The sequence below is a fragment of the Lacerta agilis genome, chromosome 1 (genome assembly GCF_009819535.1).
Source record: "Lacerta agilis isolate rLacAgi1 chromosome 1, rLacAgi1.pri, whole genome shotgun sequence".
In the NCBI taxonomy this organism is placed as follows: Eukaryota; Metazoa; Chordata; class Lepidosauria; order Squamata; family Lacertidae; genus Lacerta; species Lacerta agilis.
In genome coordinates this window covers 110250260-110266040 of record NC_046312.1, presented here as the reverse complement: position 1 = coordinate 110266040, position 15781 = coordinate 110250260, and the positions used below count along the sequence as shown (strand labels likewise).

Here is a 15781-nt window from a genome sequence, read left to right as displayed (position 1 = left end):
TACATGGGTTTCAAACAGTGGCCTTCTGTGCAATGTGTCTCTTTCATTCTTCATGGTCTCATGGTGTCTCTCCAAAAGAGCTTTTATGTTCTCCAGTAGTGAATAAAACAGTGTCACTTGTTCTAGATACCAAGTTCTGCTGCCATGGCTGACAAAAAGATGACCCACACTATTATTATTTTTAATGTTGCTAAATCTTCATATCACAAATGCTGGTTCCTGGAAACTCAATCATTTTCAATCATTGCAACATCCCTAAATACTTGATTTCCTGATTAAATACACTAGAGCAGAATTCTGATCTAAGCTCAATGAAATCAATTGAGCTTCCTTCCACGTAATTGTGTTTATGAACTGGGTGTTAGCTAGCCAAACATTTATCTCTTCTATTGAACCATATGTAGCTTTAAGAAGACGGCAGTGTTTGCAGTTTATAATAAGGTTATGCATCTTTAATCTATCTCATTTCCTATAAGCAGGCTTTGCAATTTCTACGAAGAGCAGAAAGAAATGCCTATCTGTAAATCAAATGTTTACAGATTGCCTCTCTCATGGGTAAAGTATCAAGAGAAACCAATTTTTAATATAAATGTTCAATTTACGTGTGCAGTACAGTTTGTGAAGGCCATTAGAGCTTCTCAGGGTCTTCAGTCTTGAAAGATTGCCTTTTAACTCCGAGGCCAAGCTGGGGCTTCTCGCTGGGAAAGGAAAGGCTCTTTTCAGTTCTTTGTTGTGCCTCAGCTTCAGGGATAGTCAGCATCGTGCCTTCCTGATGCTGTGGTCCACATGTATTCCAAAAGAAGTCCCATCATCCTTGCCATTTGGCCCTGCTGGCTGGGGTTGATGGGATCTGGAAGTCCATCAACATCTGAAGGGCACCACATTAGCTACCCCTGCTTCATCTGAGGAACCTCAATACTGAAAGCAGCTGCTAGGGCTGGATTTTGGGATGCCATTTGGACCAGAAAGATGAAGATGGAAGCGTGGGTACAAAAGGGGCTGCAGAATCAAAGGGGATGGTGGCTTTGGAGGGTGGAAAGGGTGCTTGGTAGTTGCAATGAGTGCAAGGAGGAAGCTGGTCTTGTGTGCAAGTGTGGATTGCACCTAAGGAGAATTGCCATGATTTGCTTGGTTTGATGGAACGGTGGGTCTTCAATTTTAGCACTTTTATATTAAGGAATATCTGTATTTGTCTAGATATATCTAGATATCTAGACATAGATAAACAGGCAGGCAGGCAGGCAGGCACACCTGGCCATGCTTCTTTTCCTTTCTCTATCCTCCCTGCCCTCTGAAATCCACCCCTGGTTCTGGCACACATCCTACTCCTTAAAGTGAAATCTATTGATGGATTTATCAAACCTAGGTGAAATATAATGACACGAGTCAAGCAAATTAAGAGATGCAAAAAGGAAGATCAAGGTACAACTACTAAACAAGGACAGACTTTAAAAAAAACAACCAGACTGGGTTTTGTTGTTGTACTAAATTTAAATCACAAGTCTTCACGTGGTTTCTAATAGACTTGCAACATTTCCACCTGAGACACCGCCATCTCACCAGTTCTGCTGCCACTGGAATGCCCCTTCTTGCCAGCAATGAGTGGGCAACAGGAGTACCAGCTTGGCCTCGTGGCTGTGGGTGCCCAGGGGAATGGGTGCCATGCAGCGTGCATGGCCCTGGCAACGAAATTTGCGGGTGCCCGGACCCTTCATGCAGAATTTTGTGTGTGCTCAGGCCCCCAGGGAGTTGGCAGCTATGGTGAGCAATGCTGAGTGCAGGAATGTCCCAACAAAACTCTTCTTTCCTCTCCTCGAAATTCCTCCAATATTTTGTGCTTAAACATAAGAAGTGCCTTGCGGGATTAGACCAATGGCCTCTCTAGGCCAGCAGCATGTTTGCCGTAGTTGCCAACCAGATGCCTCTTGGAAACCAGCAAACAGAGACAAGGGCAATAGCCTTCTCTCATTGTCACTCCCCACCTGCCAAGTGACCGGTATTCAGAAACATGCCTCATTGTGTTCTGGTGGTAGTGATACCTTTAATAGCTTTGCCCTCCATGAATTTTCTGTTGTTGTTGTTGTTGTTGTTCAGTTGTTCAGTCGTGTCCGACTCTTCGTGACCCCATGGACCAGAGCACGCCATGCACGCCTATCCTTCACTGCCTCTCGCAGTTTGGCCAAACTCATGTTAGTAGCTTTGAGAACACCGTCCAACCATCTCATCCTCTGTCGTCCGCTTCTCCTTGTGCCCTCCATCTTTCCCAACATCAGGGTCTTTTCTAGGGAGTCTTCTCTTCTCATGAGGTGGCCAAAGTACTGGAGCCTCAACTTCAGGATCTGTCCTGAAGTTTCTAATCCCCTTTTAATTCCTTCTAAATCACATACAACAAACCTTTGGATTTGAATTGGAAGCAACCTCTCTCTTTTTTTACCTCTTTAGAAAAGCAACTTCTCAGGCTGTAAAAGCATCCCACAAACGATTTGTGATTAACTTTGTAAGCCCAGAGCTCACTAGAGGAGAGCAGATGTAGGTGTCAATCAGGTAGGGATCAGCCAGCATTAAATATAGATAGGAAATAAAATCGTTTTGCATTTTAATGAGAAGCTACCGAAGTCACTCTTCCCAAACCGGCACAAGTATTCTTCAGATCCACCTCCAAATTTTGCAACATAGTCACACACACACACACACACACACACATTGGGGAGATGAGAAGAAGAATGTGTGCATTCCTGAAAATAATTTTGCATCCCTACAAAAATGCATTATATTAGGGGAAACGGCTTGCAAAAATATTAGTCAAAGTTGCATGCAAAAAATATATATGCATGTCTCAGAGTGGTTTAACAGTCAGTCCCTCTTCGCAGGGAATTCTGGGAATTGTAGCTCTGCGAGGTAAGTAGGGGCCTCTGGACAACTCTCAGCACCCTTAACAAACTACAAGATTCTTTGGCGGAAGCCGTGACTACTATTTAAAGTGGTACAGTGCAGCTGGGGGCTGAGAGAAACTGAAATGAACGGGTTTCCCCATCCCTAGCCTTTAAGCAGACCAGGATAGAAACATAGGAAGCTGGTAAAGAGAAAGAAGGTACCGTTTATCATATGTGGTGGTCATGTAAGATAATTAAAGCTTTCTGGGAGATATATAGTGAACTGAGGAAAATGTTGACAATAACTTTTGTTAAAAAAACAAAACCCCAGAAGCTATTCTATTAGGAATTTTAGGTACCGACATACCAAAGGAACAGAAAAATACTTTTTTATGTACACGACAACAGTCACACGGATGCTACTAGCCCAGAGATGGAAAGAAGAAAGAGTCCCTACCAGAGAGGAATGGCCAAACTAAGGTGATGGACTACGCCGAAATGGCAAAGCTGACTGGAAAGCTCAGCAACCAAGAGAACAAAAACTTTTAAAAAAAAATGGGGAAAATTTATAATTTACTTAGACCACTGTAAGCAGATGAAAACATTAGCAAGATTTTAATATCACTTGTAATGTAACTGGTACTATAGATAATATGGATGAATATAAAATATAGATTATGAAATGTTCACATTAGGATCCACGGAAGGGATGGGGGGGGGGGAGTTGCAAGATTCAGAGAAATCTCTTTATAGGGATATGTATTTGGTATTGTTATAAACTTATATTTGTAAAATCAAATCAAATCACTGAAGCATATTGAACTTTCAGCAGTGGGGGAGTCTATCGTTTTGTCATTTTCTAACAACCTTCCTTGCTATCTCAAAGGAGGTGGTGCATATTTCTGAAGAAATAACTCCTTGTGAAGTGGTGTTGATGGGGCACTTGTGTGCGTGTTGAGTGGGAGAACAGATGCAGGAGCAGGTTTTGGACACCAGTAAGCACTATGGGTGGTGCCACACAGGTGGCGCTGTGGTCTGAACCACAGAGCCTAGGGCTTGCCGATCAGAAGGTTGGCCGTTCAAATCCCCATGACAGGGTGAGCTCCCATTGCTCGGTCTCTGCTCCTGCCCACCTAGCAGTTCGAAAGCACGTCAAAGTGCAAGTAGATAAATAGGAACTGCTCCAGCGAGAAGGTAAACGCCGTTTCCGTGAGGTGCTCTGGTTCACCAGAAGCGGCTTAGTCATGCTGGCCACATGACCCGGAAGCTGTCTGCAGACAAACGCCAGCTCCCTTGGCCTATAGAGCGAGATGAGCGCCGCAACCCCAGAGTTGTCTGCGACTGGACCTAACAGTCAGGGGTACCTTTACCTTTACCTTTACCTTTACCTTTAAGCACTATGGGTGCAAGGAGACTCCACCCCACTGCAACCTAGTGACACCTTGTCAAGAAGCAAGTGGATGGATTGTGACATGGTGTCTCTGAGCAGAGTGCCCACCTCTAAATGACAGTTGAAACAACAACAACAACAACAACAACAACAACAACAACAACAACAACAACCAAAATGCATCCTTTAAATATACTGTTGTTGGTATTCATCTGTCCTGAGAGACAAGGGAATGAGCCTCCGGGGGTGAAGTCAAATCACTGCATTAGCAGCACTGAAGTGACCTCCCCGGGGCACAATCCTGGGCAGTGTGTACAACAACAACAACAACAACAACAACAATTTATTACTTATACCCCGCCCATCTGACCAGGTCTCCCGAGCCACTCTGGGTGACTCCCAACAGAATATTAAAAACATGATAAAACATCAAACATTAAAAAGTTTCCTAAACGGGGCTGCCTTCAGGTGTCTTCTAAAAGTCAGATAGTTGTTTGTTTCCTTGACATCTGATGGAAGGGCGTTCCACAGGGAGGGCGCCACCACCGAGAAGGCCCTCTGTCTGGTTCTCTGTAACCTCACATCTCTCAGTGAGGGAACCTCCAGAAGGCCCTTGGAGCTGGACCTCAGAGTCCGGGCTGAACAATGGGGGTGGAGATGCTCCTTCAGGTATACATGGCCAAGGCCGTTTAGGGCTTTAAAGGTCAGCACCAACACTTTGAATTGTGCTCGGAAACGTGCTGGGAGCCAATGTAGGTCTTTCAGGAGTCAGGACTGGTGTTATATGGTCTCGACAGCCACTCCTAGTCACCAGTCTAGCTACCGCAAAGGTCCTGGGCTGCCGAGATGATAAGACCCCCCCCCCCTCTCAGACTCACTGATGTGGTCCAAAGGAAAGCAGAGCAATACGTTTGACACCAGCTTGGCTGCAGGAGTTGCTGGAAGGAGGTGTACAAAGCACCATCCAACCGTCTTAGGAATTTGTCTAGGGTTTACTCCTTGGCCTTTTCCTCTCCAGGAGCCAGCGTGGTGTAGTGGTTAAGAGCGGTGGACTCGTAATGTGGTGAACCGGGTTCACTTCCCCGCTCCTCCACATGTAGTTGCTGGGTGACCTTGGGCTAGTCACACTTCTCTGAAGTCTCTCAGCCCCACTCACCTCACAGAGTGTTTGTTGTGGGGGGGAAGGGAAAGGAGAATGTTAGCCACTTTGAGACTCCTTACGGGGAGTGAAAGGCGGGATATCAAGTCCAAACACTTCTTCTTCTTCTTCTTCTTCTTCTTCTTCTTCTTCTTCTTCTTCTTCTTCTTCTTCTCCTCCAAAAGACAGCAGAGGTTTAGGATCACAGTTCTGCTAGATGGGCTACCTTCCCAAGTTGAGGAGCCCCATCTATATATAAAAGTAGGGAAATAACCAAAAAGATATTTCTGGTCAAAAGTTTTTGTTGTTGTTGTTGTTGTTGCTGCTGTTGTTGTTGCTCTGTAGTTTGGGAACCAGAATCCGGAGGTGCGAGCAGGTAAAATTCAGCCCAGAAGAACTGGCAGTCCAAGTAGGTGAGGATGCAAAAAGAGGGGGTTCTGTGAATACTTCTAAGGGGGCCGGCTGACTACACCCCACCTGTTCCCAGGGCTGGCCACCTCCACACCTCAGCCCTGAAAACATCCTGATCTCTGTGCCTATCAATAATTCACAAGCCATCAGCAAGACTCCGAAGGGCGCTTACCCGGCACTTTGGTGCAGCCAGCTAGTAATGTACAGCGGAGAGATCCTCTCTTTCAAATCCCAGGGCACCAGGCCAAGCCAGGCTAGTATTGCATTTTCAATTAGCTTCTGAGTGAACGCTTGGCATATGCAGAAGGGAATCGGCACACAATTAGCTTATTGTTCCTTTCAGCTCCGTGCGGCGAAGATTTGAAGGGCCGGAGGAGGAATACAGTAGTTGCTCCATTGCTGTGGATGTGGAATCGGGGAGTTTCTCAACCCAGGGCAGCTCTGCTTGCTAACTCGGGGAATTAACTGCTGTTATTAAGGACTGCTTGGCGCAGCTTCAGGGAGCGTGCCAGAGGATAATCGCAGGAACAACTGTCTGCTTCTCCTCTCAGGCAGTTTGGGGCTCTCTTCTCTTCTCTTCTGCATCCTGATTGCTGCCATGGAGCCAAACAGCCCCAAAAAGATACAGTTTGCTGTGCCGTTATTTCAGAGTCAAATAGACCCTGAAGCAGCTGAACAGGTAAGCTAGTTTCATCTTCTCTCCCTGTCTAGGTGGCGGGGGAAGGGGCTGAGAGGGCGTTGTTGCCAGATCAGAAAATGTAACTCCGACTCAGCTTCAGCTAGGGAATCCCACAAAGTGTCCCAGCACTGACAGGACGGAGGAGGAGGGTTTGTCCTTTCGGATGCTCCGGGTGACATTCACACCCATTTTTTCAGAGCAAACATTTGCTGTCTTCATTCCTTAAGAACAGATGCTTTCCAGTAGCAATAGTGTGTCTTTTTATCAGTGTTTCTATGCCACTAGATAGACAGATGGATGGACGGATGGATGGATGGACAGATGGAATTACTTAAAATGATATCTATCTCTGTTAAACAAACATAGCTAGGTGGGTGTTGAAATAGATAGATGTCAACAGATCAAGTGGATAATTATTCAAGTAAGAAAGTTGAAAGGCTTTTTAAAAAGATGTTGGGGTCTCTTCAATCTTGACTAAATAAGGCTTTAAAAAGATAAGCTCCTGTTTTAAATACAACTCTCTCCGAGTGTGTGTTTATATGTGTATACACACACACACTTAAAGTGCTTTTTTCTAGGGGTACGCAGGGGTACGCATACCCCTAAACATTTTGTGAATCTAAGTTTGGCCTCATTGAGGGGCAGTATTTCAATATGAATAGGAAAATGAGAGTACCCCTAAACATTTATTTATTTTTAATAGAAAAAAGCACTGGATATATGCGCATGTGTACATGTGCAGAGGGAACAGGCAAGGATTTACTTATATTTTGGAATACATCTGTTCTCTGAGCTGACCTTTGGCCCTCTGTAACAATGCAAAACATTAGAAAATAAAGAGATAGTGAATTAAATTGACAGTCTGATGAAGTTCATCTCTCTGGCTGCTTAGAGTGTGCTGTCTCCTCATCACTGGCAAAGACATTATCAAGAGCAAGACCTTCCAAAAAAAATACAACATAACTGTTCATGATCTTGACTAATGTATAACATTGAAAATATTATATTGCACTGAGGGTGAAAATCTGAAGTCATCATCTGAGCGACATTTCCCATTGAATCAAGGTGGGTCATGCCTGCTACAGATAAAGGACTGTGCCCTTCATTTAATTCTATTACAAATGTTAAATATCTCATTCCCATGATTGCTTGATTTATCTCACTGTTTCTGGGCAAGGATATTGCTAGAACCTAGGCAATATACTACTGCGCCATCTCCCTGTGCTGTCCGGTGTACACATCCCATATAGCAGAAGTGGGGAACTTTTTCCTACTGACCCTTGGGAAAAGACATTTGGGGGCTGTAAGCAACATTGGGTGGAGCCAAAAGCCCCAAAAAACAGTGGTGGCAGGATTTTATATAGTACATTCATTCTCTCTTTGCCACCCCACCACTCTGTGTGTGCTTACTATTCATCCATCTTTGCAGGCTGCAGGCAAGAAAGTAGGCCAAGGGCCTGAGTTTCCTCTAAAACAGGATTTCTCAAACTCGGATCTCCACCTGTTTTTGGACTACAACTCCCATCATCCCCACTGGTCCTGCTAGCTAGGGATGATGGGAGATGTAGTCCAAAAACAGTCGGAGACCCAAGTTTGGGAAACCCTGCTGTAAAGCATCCCCAAATGGTCTCTGATAGCAGACGAGATGATGAAATAAAGCACTATCCTCATTACCTACCAATAGCCTTTCTCCATTGGCAAATGAATGCTGAAGATGAGAGGCCGTGCGGATGCTAGTGGACCAGCATGCTGGTTCCCTGCTCCAGTGTCATTGCAGGATGGAATCCCAAGTTGCAAGGGACTCATGCTTGAACAGTAGACTTCTGACCACCACCACCCACCACCTTTTAAAAAACTCTTGACCTCCCATGTCACTATCGCAAACTGCTTTTGAAACATCCCTCCATATCCAAAGCAGTTTGTCATGCAGGATGAGGGATGAAGAAAAGTCTGATACGCCTTCTTGTTCCCACTCCCTGTTGTGCTCATGGAACAGGCTTTTCTGTTCTAAAAATCCCCGCATCGCATTTCTGTGTGCCAAATGCCCATGATTTCGTTCTGTTTCCAGGGATAAGCTCCAAGTACACATCTTGTCCCATTATATAAGAGCTTTAGGTCATTCAGTATAAAATAAAACATTTCAACATTTTCTATTGTACCGATATCAATGTCTGGGTTTGTGGAACAGACATGATTGCATATCCTCCAACATCTCTCTGATTAAAATAGAGACATCCTATTGCATCATCATCATCATCATCATACCTTGTCCATCTGATTGGATTGCCCCAGCCACTCTGGGCAGCTTCCAACATACATAAAAACATAATAAAACATTAAACATTAAATAAACTTCCCTATACAGCGCTGCCTTCGGATGTCTTCTAAAGGTTGTGTCATTACTTATCTCCTTGACTCGGAGGTTGCATAACTCCCTCCAACATTTCTCTGATGAAAATAGGCGGGACATTCTGGGATCAAATCAGAAACCAGGATGGCTTCTGTAAATCCGCGACTGTCCCTGGAAAATAGGGACACTTGGAAGGTCTGTTATCGTTAGGCTGAGATTTACTGGACAGGCCTGACTCAAGTCTTATTGTCACCTTAGGTGAGGCAGAAGCACAAACTGAAAGCGCACCTTAGGATTTCCTGAGGATTCTGGGGTGCACACTTGGGATGAGGAACTGGCCATGCTGGAAGCAGCACAAGGCTCCAGATTTTCATACTGCTTCCAGAGATCCTTGACCTATGTCCGCCCTCTTTGATTAAAGCAACCTGGTCATTGGACCATGCTCATTGCAGTCTTTACAGATTTCAAATCCAGCCTAATGAAGCAAATGGAACTGCATCAGTGCAAATTCAAAATGGGCGTATTAGCTTTCAGAGATGGAAAGAGTGACCAGACATGGGAAGTGTTCTATTTTTGATCATCTGCAACCCAATAGTTTGAATGATTTTTGGCTTCCCTATGTTAGGTACAAATAGTTTGGCAGTTTGTGCTAGTATTCTAGATTGAGGGATGTGGCCATCATTTAATAAATCTGCTTGCACCTATATTTTCCACAGATCAGGAAAAGAAGGCCCACGCCAGCATCATTAGTAATTATGACTGATTCGCCTCCTGGTAAGTGAATCCTGCAGCTTCTAAGTCCTGGGGTATCAGCACAATATGACTATATTGAATAATTCTATTGGCCGAGGGGGTGGGCGTTAGAAACTGAAAAACAATTACAGCACTATGGCAAACTATGGGCATGAAAAGCAGCACCTCTCTTGTGCTTCTCCACCCCACTGCTTGTGGACACCAGAGGGTAATCGACTCTGAGATCCTACATAGGGTTGGTTTCAGGGAGGTGCAAAGTTGGGCATTTTCCAGGACCTGCAGAGAACCTACATAGCAATGCCACCATGTCCACTTTGCACAGAGTACCTAAGAAGATCTTGGTTTCCATGTGCGGATTCTGCAAGGTTGGGAGGACACATTGAGGGTGTCATGCCTGAGGGCTCTCCAAATCCCGATCCTATGGGCGTTTTTGCAGAGGAGTCACACAATGCAATGTGTTTGCTCCAAGTGGGGACAGGGTTATCCATGGATCCTAGCCTGGCGTCTGAACATCGGGGAGCAGCCTTGCCAGGCTCTTTCCATCCTATGAAGAGGACTCAAAAAGCATCACCAGCTGCAGAAGACTAACACATAGAAACATGGAACTGCAGAGCTGGAAAGGACCCAAAGGAGTCCAACTCCCTGGAATGCATGTCTCCTGACAAGGGCTGAGAGAGACATGTATGTATTCAATCTGTTCCGCTGTTACTTAAATTAGCTAGCTAACCTGTTACTTTGAAAACCATGGAAGCCTTAGATCAGGGGTAGCAAACCACGGGGCCATGCAGATGATTTGGATTCTAATTCCCATCAGCCTCAGGCAGCATTGTCAATGGTCAGGAAGTTGTGTGATGGGCCTTGTAGTCCAAAACATCTGGACTGGCTACCAATGGGATAGCAGAGCTGGCTCTTTTTACCAGACTTCCAGAGAAGAAGTCAAACTATCCACTTTCATCATGTCTTTGGCCAAACTCTTCTCCACCACCACTCCTGCTTTTATTGTTCTTGTTATTTTGCATTATTTCATGTAAGGATTACAAGTGGAGAATATATGTGAAGCATTTCAAACGCTATTCAGATGCTGCACTATAAAAAGGACGATGGTACAAAGTGAGACCTGCAAGGAGTTGTTGTAGTGTAGATGGTTCCCCTTCTGGGTTCTAGCCAGCCAGCCTGCCTGCGTGCCAGCCATGCCCTTTCCCAAGGTACTCCATTCCAATCTCACTCACCCCTAAAGTTGGAAAATAACAGTAATGACAGAATACTGCACTGCAGCTCATTTCAAAAATGCCCACCTACGGATGCACCCCTGAAAACATTTGCTGGAGCATATGATGAAGTATCACATATCTAAAGATGAACAAATGAGACTTTACAAAACAAACAGGCTCATGCTTCAGGGGATTCCAGCTTTCTGTTTGGGAGTTTGATGTCTGCATCTGCTGATAGCTCTGCCTGAAGCTATAATGTAGAGCGGCCTTTAATGTGTTACTGCATGACTCTTTCCATCTGTGGCATGCAGCAGCTTGTGGACAATCCAAATTTAGTTCCACACACTGTTAATGGGCGCTCAAAGCAATGCCATTGACAGGTTTCCCAATCAATGTCCACCGCTGACCATTTAAAAGCTATTTGAAAATTACCCACCCCCTCTCTGTTACTGATGCTCCTTTTCCATTTTCTGTAAAAGCATTGCAGCATTTAATATCCATTAAGCAATATTAGACTACAGAGGGGTTCCTCCCCCACCCAGCCCAGTTGTTCTGGCATAGGCAGTAAGCAATGTTTCATATTAGGTGAACAACAAAACAACAGGGCATTTTAATTGTCTTCACTTTGAAACAAATGGCCTTCATTTGCCAGAAGAAATCTTATTTATACAAGTGAGGCTGCTTCTCTGCTTTAACAGGGCGGTGAGAGAGAGAGAGAGAGAGAGAGAGAGAGAGAGAGAGAGAGAGAGAGAGAGAGAGAGAGAGAGAGAGAGAGAGAGAATTGATGCACAGCTGCACAACTCAGTATGCAACTGCATTGCCCTGAGTGGTGGCTGATTCCCCCAAGATGCCCTGCATAATGCATGCGCATCAGGCAGGTAGGGCATAAATTCTCAGATGCATAAACTCTGCTCACATGATTGGTATACTCGCATGACATCAGACCAAGTAATGAGAGATTGTATCTTGCCCTTCGCAGAAGTGGAAGGCTGCAATTTTTGAAATTGCCCAGTTTATGTATGGAAGAGAAAGGGAGCCACAATTTCATGCGAGTTTGTGGCTCCAACATTGCAGCAGAAGTTTGTTCTGATCAACTCAGGTTCAGAACAATGACCGACGTGACTCATTTGGACCATGAGTTCTGATGGAAAGTGCCTCTCTGGTTTTTTGCCAATTCTTTCTCTCAAGTATTTACCCCCCCCCCCAAGCAAATATTTTCAGAAGCATTTCACCTTCCATCTATGTGCTCCATCCCTTCTGAGAATTTTTGAAGTGTGCACATGTGCAGGGGACTCCCAGTGAGCTCTGAAAAACTGCTGGGGAGCCACACAACTCTAGAGCCATCTAAAGCAAAGGTTTCCTGTAGGAGGAGTGGATGGGGCACTGCTTCACTGTTTGTCTGGAAGGAGGATTGAAGCAGAGGCACAAGCAGAATATCACATTTGACCCTCTCTTCCCTTCCAGCAGAAGCTCTGCCACCCTACCAGACCGCACACACTCTGTTAAATGTTTGAATTTGGGGAGTTGTGTCCAGGGGCACTTCATTCATCCCAAGAGTAATAGGAATCTATTATTCTTGACATCATCATCAGCAAGCCTCTTCCAAGGCTGCATGGAAAGCAGAGCAGTTGCCCCCAGCTAAATAATCTTTTATCTAATGGCAGTTTCTCAGAAGTGATCAGAGAAGCCTGCTTGACTTCCCTCACCTTTGCTTCCAAGGAGTCGCTGAACATCAGAACACACTAAATGATTTAGAGACTGGCAGTGGATTTGGCTTCAAGAAATGTGCTCAGTGTGCTGGCGAAACATTGATTGGAAGGTTTCCCTCTGCACTTTAAAAATGGCTAAATGACAAGGCATGGTGGGCCCACTTATTGGCCGTGGAATATGCAATCAGCTGTGGCGCTTTCTAAGTGGAAATATTTATAGGAGGGAATAAGTGTAAAGAAAGAGTTAAATATTCAGGGGAAGAGCATCTGCAGTGATGCTGCCCATATCGGAACTTAGCAATTGGTGGCTTCCCTTCCCTGCAAAAGTGGGGAAGGGAGGGTTGCTCCAGAAGACCTACTTATTGAGCATTTCTCCTCATTTGCTTGTGCAAAGCTTAGTGGTGGTCACACTATGTCTCATCTTTATTGAGCATTCAGTTTGATTAGTTTGAGGGGAACTTATATAGCCATGAGCATTCCTCCAGCATTCATTCTGATTTGCTTGCTGGTGTTTACATGCCTTTCATTCGTCCTTCCAACAATTTTCAGTACATTCTCCCCCCCCCCCTCACTTTCCTAACTCCAAAAACTTCAGGTTATTTTTAAATGGGTTTGTTGCACTAGCGCGGCAGAGCATTTTAATCCACTTGAATTGCAGGAACCAGATGTTCTGGTATGCACTTGGATCCCTTCCACAAAACAGGGACAGTTTGGAATCACCTTGGTACAACTGAGTACTGCTGATTGTAGGATACAATGAGCGGTTTTACTTTAGAGCCTCAAGGGGCCTTCCAGGTGGAATGTGGAATGTGGTCCCCCATCTAAAACATTTTCCTCACCCCGAGATACATGGCTGTCAAACAATATTGGGAAGTCTTGCTATTATTTCTTTTACTATGCCTCATCTCTCTCTCTCCCCCCCCCCGTGTGTGTGTGTGTGTGTGTGTGTGTGTGTGTTATGTGTTTGGCTGTTGACCTGATGAAGAGGAACAGTATTTTCTCCCAGATTTGAGAACAAGCTCACACAAAGTTACTAACTTCCCTTGAATTTTATTAGCCTGCTGCTGGGGCCTGGCAGAAGACTTACATTTCTAGGATCATAGGAAGCTGCCTTGTGCTGAGTCAGACCATTATTACATCCAGCTCAATATTGTGCCTATTGACTAGCAGCATCTGTCCTGAGTATCAGACAAGGGATACATTTGCAGTTCTTACCTAGGGATGTTGAGCATTGAACGAGGGACCTTCTGCATGCAAAGCAGATGTGCTGCCATTAAGCTATAGCCCATTCCTTTCTATGGTGGAAGGGGGCTTTTTTTCTTTAGCATTTCTATGATGGGCGCAGAGGAAAGGTGGAGGGAACTAGGTTCCCACTGGAGGACAACAGTGGAGCAGATCTCCCCTTTCCCCTGCAGCCCCTAGCACCTTTCATGCTGTCCTGAAGGGTCCACCAACCTTCTGGAGAACATTGCTGATGGGCAACGGGGCTGCAGTGGCAAGGGGAAAGCGGTCCTTCCCCTTCGGCTTCTGGAGCATCCCATGAACAGAACTTTGCTCATGGGACACTCCTGCCATTGGAGCTTTAGTTAGCCTCTAACAGTGCTATCTGAATCATGTCTACTCAAAAGTCAGCCCTGATGAATTCAATGGGACTTTACTCCTAGGTACACATGGGGGTTAGGAATGCAGCCTACACCACAATGTTAAGAGTGAGGTTGCCACAATGAGAAAATAAGTGCCCAAGCCTCCCTGTGTAAAAGAGACAAATCATTTAAAAAGGGATAGTTTCCATCTAGCAATGCTTATTCCGGTTCCAGGGACAAGGAAAGACCAGGACTCCTTGATCCCACAGGAAACTATTTCTTCATCCCTCCTCTGCTCCAAGGAATGGAATTTCAAAAAATAGCACCTAAGACTATTCCAAGAAATCCCAAAGATCAGCTGTCTGAAATATAACAGGTGGTTTCTGGATATCCCCTTGGTTCCTACCCAAAATATTATTTCCATTGTTAGGAAAGTTTTTCTGTGCTGAAGCAAATTTTATCGAGAACAGATGTGGAAGAAGCATTGCAACACAGGCAGAGTTTATGACTAATCTGTTTGTGTTGACACTTTTTTTTTAAGGCTCGCTATATGGCAATCTTAGAAACAAGCGCAAGGAAGATGTTCTTTCTGGGATGTTAAGAGCAGTTTATTATACTCCCATTTATACTTACACACACACACAAGCGCATTTTATTTTACAATGGAAGATTTGCAGGTGCAATAATTTTTGTTTCTTTTCGTTTTAATTGAAGAATTTCTTGGGTTACAAAAGTATGTAGATCATCTCTATTTTCAGTTCATCAACTCCTTTCTACAGATCAGTTATACATGTATTTAACTCATTGAAATCCAGTTTATTGGAATCCTCTGTAGCAAGGAGCTGGGATCGTAGTCAGAGAGCAGCATGGAGCCTAGATGCATTTTGGGTCATCTGGGAAGTAATAACGTCCATAGGCACAGCCAGGATTTTTGTGGGGGGGGGGGTGTCACACAGACCTTTTGTTAGGGGAGGCAGAACCTCAGTTAGCTATGTATTTTTATTGATTTTTATGGATGGGGGAGGGCAGCTGCCCCTCCCTGCCCCTCCCTTGGCTACAGCCATGATCAGGTCCCAAACTGGTCGGCTGCAACTACAGAGGACAATGGCATAGAACGAATGGGAGGAAAGTGTTTTCTAAATTATGTCTTAATTTCACCATCTGGCTGTGATATTTAAAATCTTTCCTATGTGGTATTTCTGAAGGCACTCTTAGAAGACCCTGGATGGTGGTGAGGGTTGTTATTTTAAAAGATGTATCACGTAACTTCAAGCTTCATTTTCAACAGAGCTGAGCTGCATCTTTTGGCACAGCAGGCCGGCCGCTAGCGAAAACCAAAAACAGATGCTTTCAGTTTCAAATTTGTACTTATGGCTTAGACATAAAATCTCTGGGCAAAGCCACACATCAGTTAAAAAGAACAGCCACATACTGGTTGTATGTGAAGTAAAATTGTACTATACAATTTTTGCAGTTCATTGTTTGACTTTTAAGTTTAATTTTAACTTGATTTCAGGGCTTATAATCTGTCATATCTGTGTGGGGGGGGATATTTGATTAAATGATATGGCACTGAATCAGAATGCACACCTGGAGATGCTGGTACAGATTTGTTTATTGTGAAGGGTGGATGTGCACAACACCCTGGGCTGGTTCACACATGTATGCTCCTCATATTATGGTA

General features: G+C 44.6%; 1 protein-coding gene across 2 annotated transcripts in view; it reads left to right on the top strand.

Moving 5' to 3' along the window:
• The first annotated feature begins 5917 nt into the window (after positions 1-5917).
• The window catches only part of PPP1R1C (protein phosphatase 1 regulatory inhibitor subunit 1C), a 36408-nt gene continuing 26544 nt past the window's right edge, over positions 5918-15781 (top strand). The window contains exons 1-2 of one of the 2 annotated variants that reach the window (XM_033166994.1): positions 5918-6491; positions 9558-9615. In XM_033166994.1, coding sequence (XP_033022885.1) covers positions 6411-6491; positions 9558-9615 — 139 coding nt within the window. In that variant the 5' untranslated portion in view covers positions 5918-6410. The remainder of the gene's footprint in view (positions 6492-9557; positions 9616-15781) is intronic. The other variant, XM_033166985.1, reaches the window with a different exon arrangement.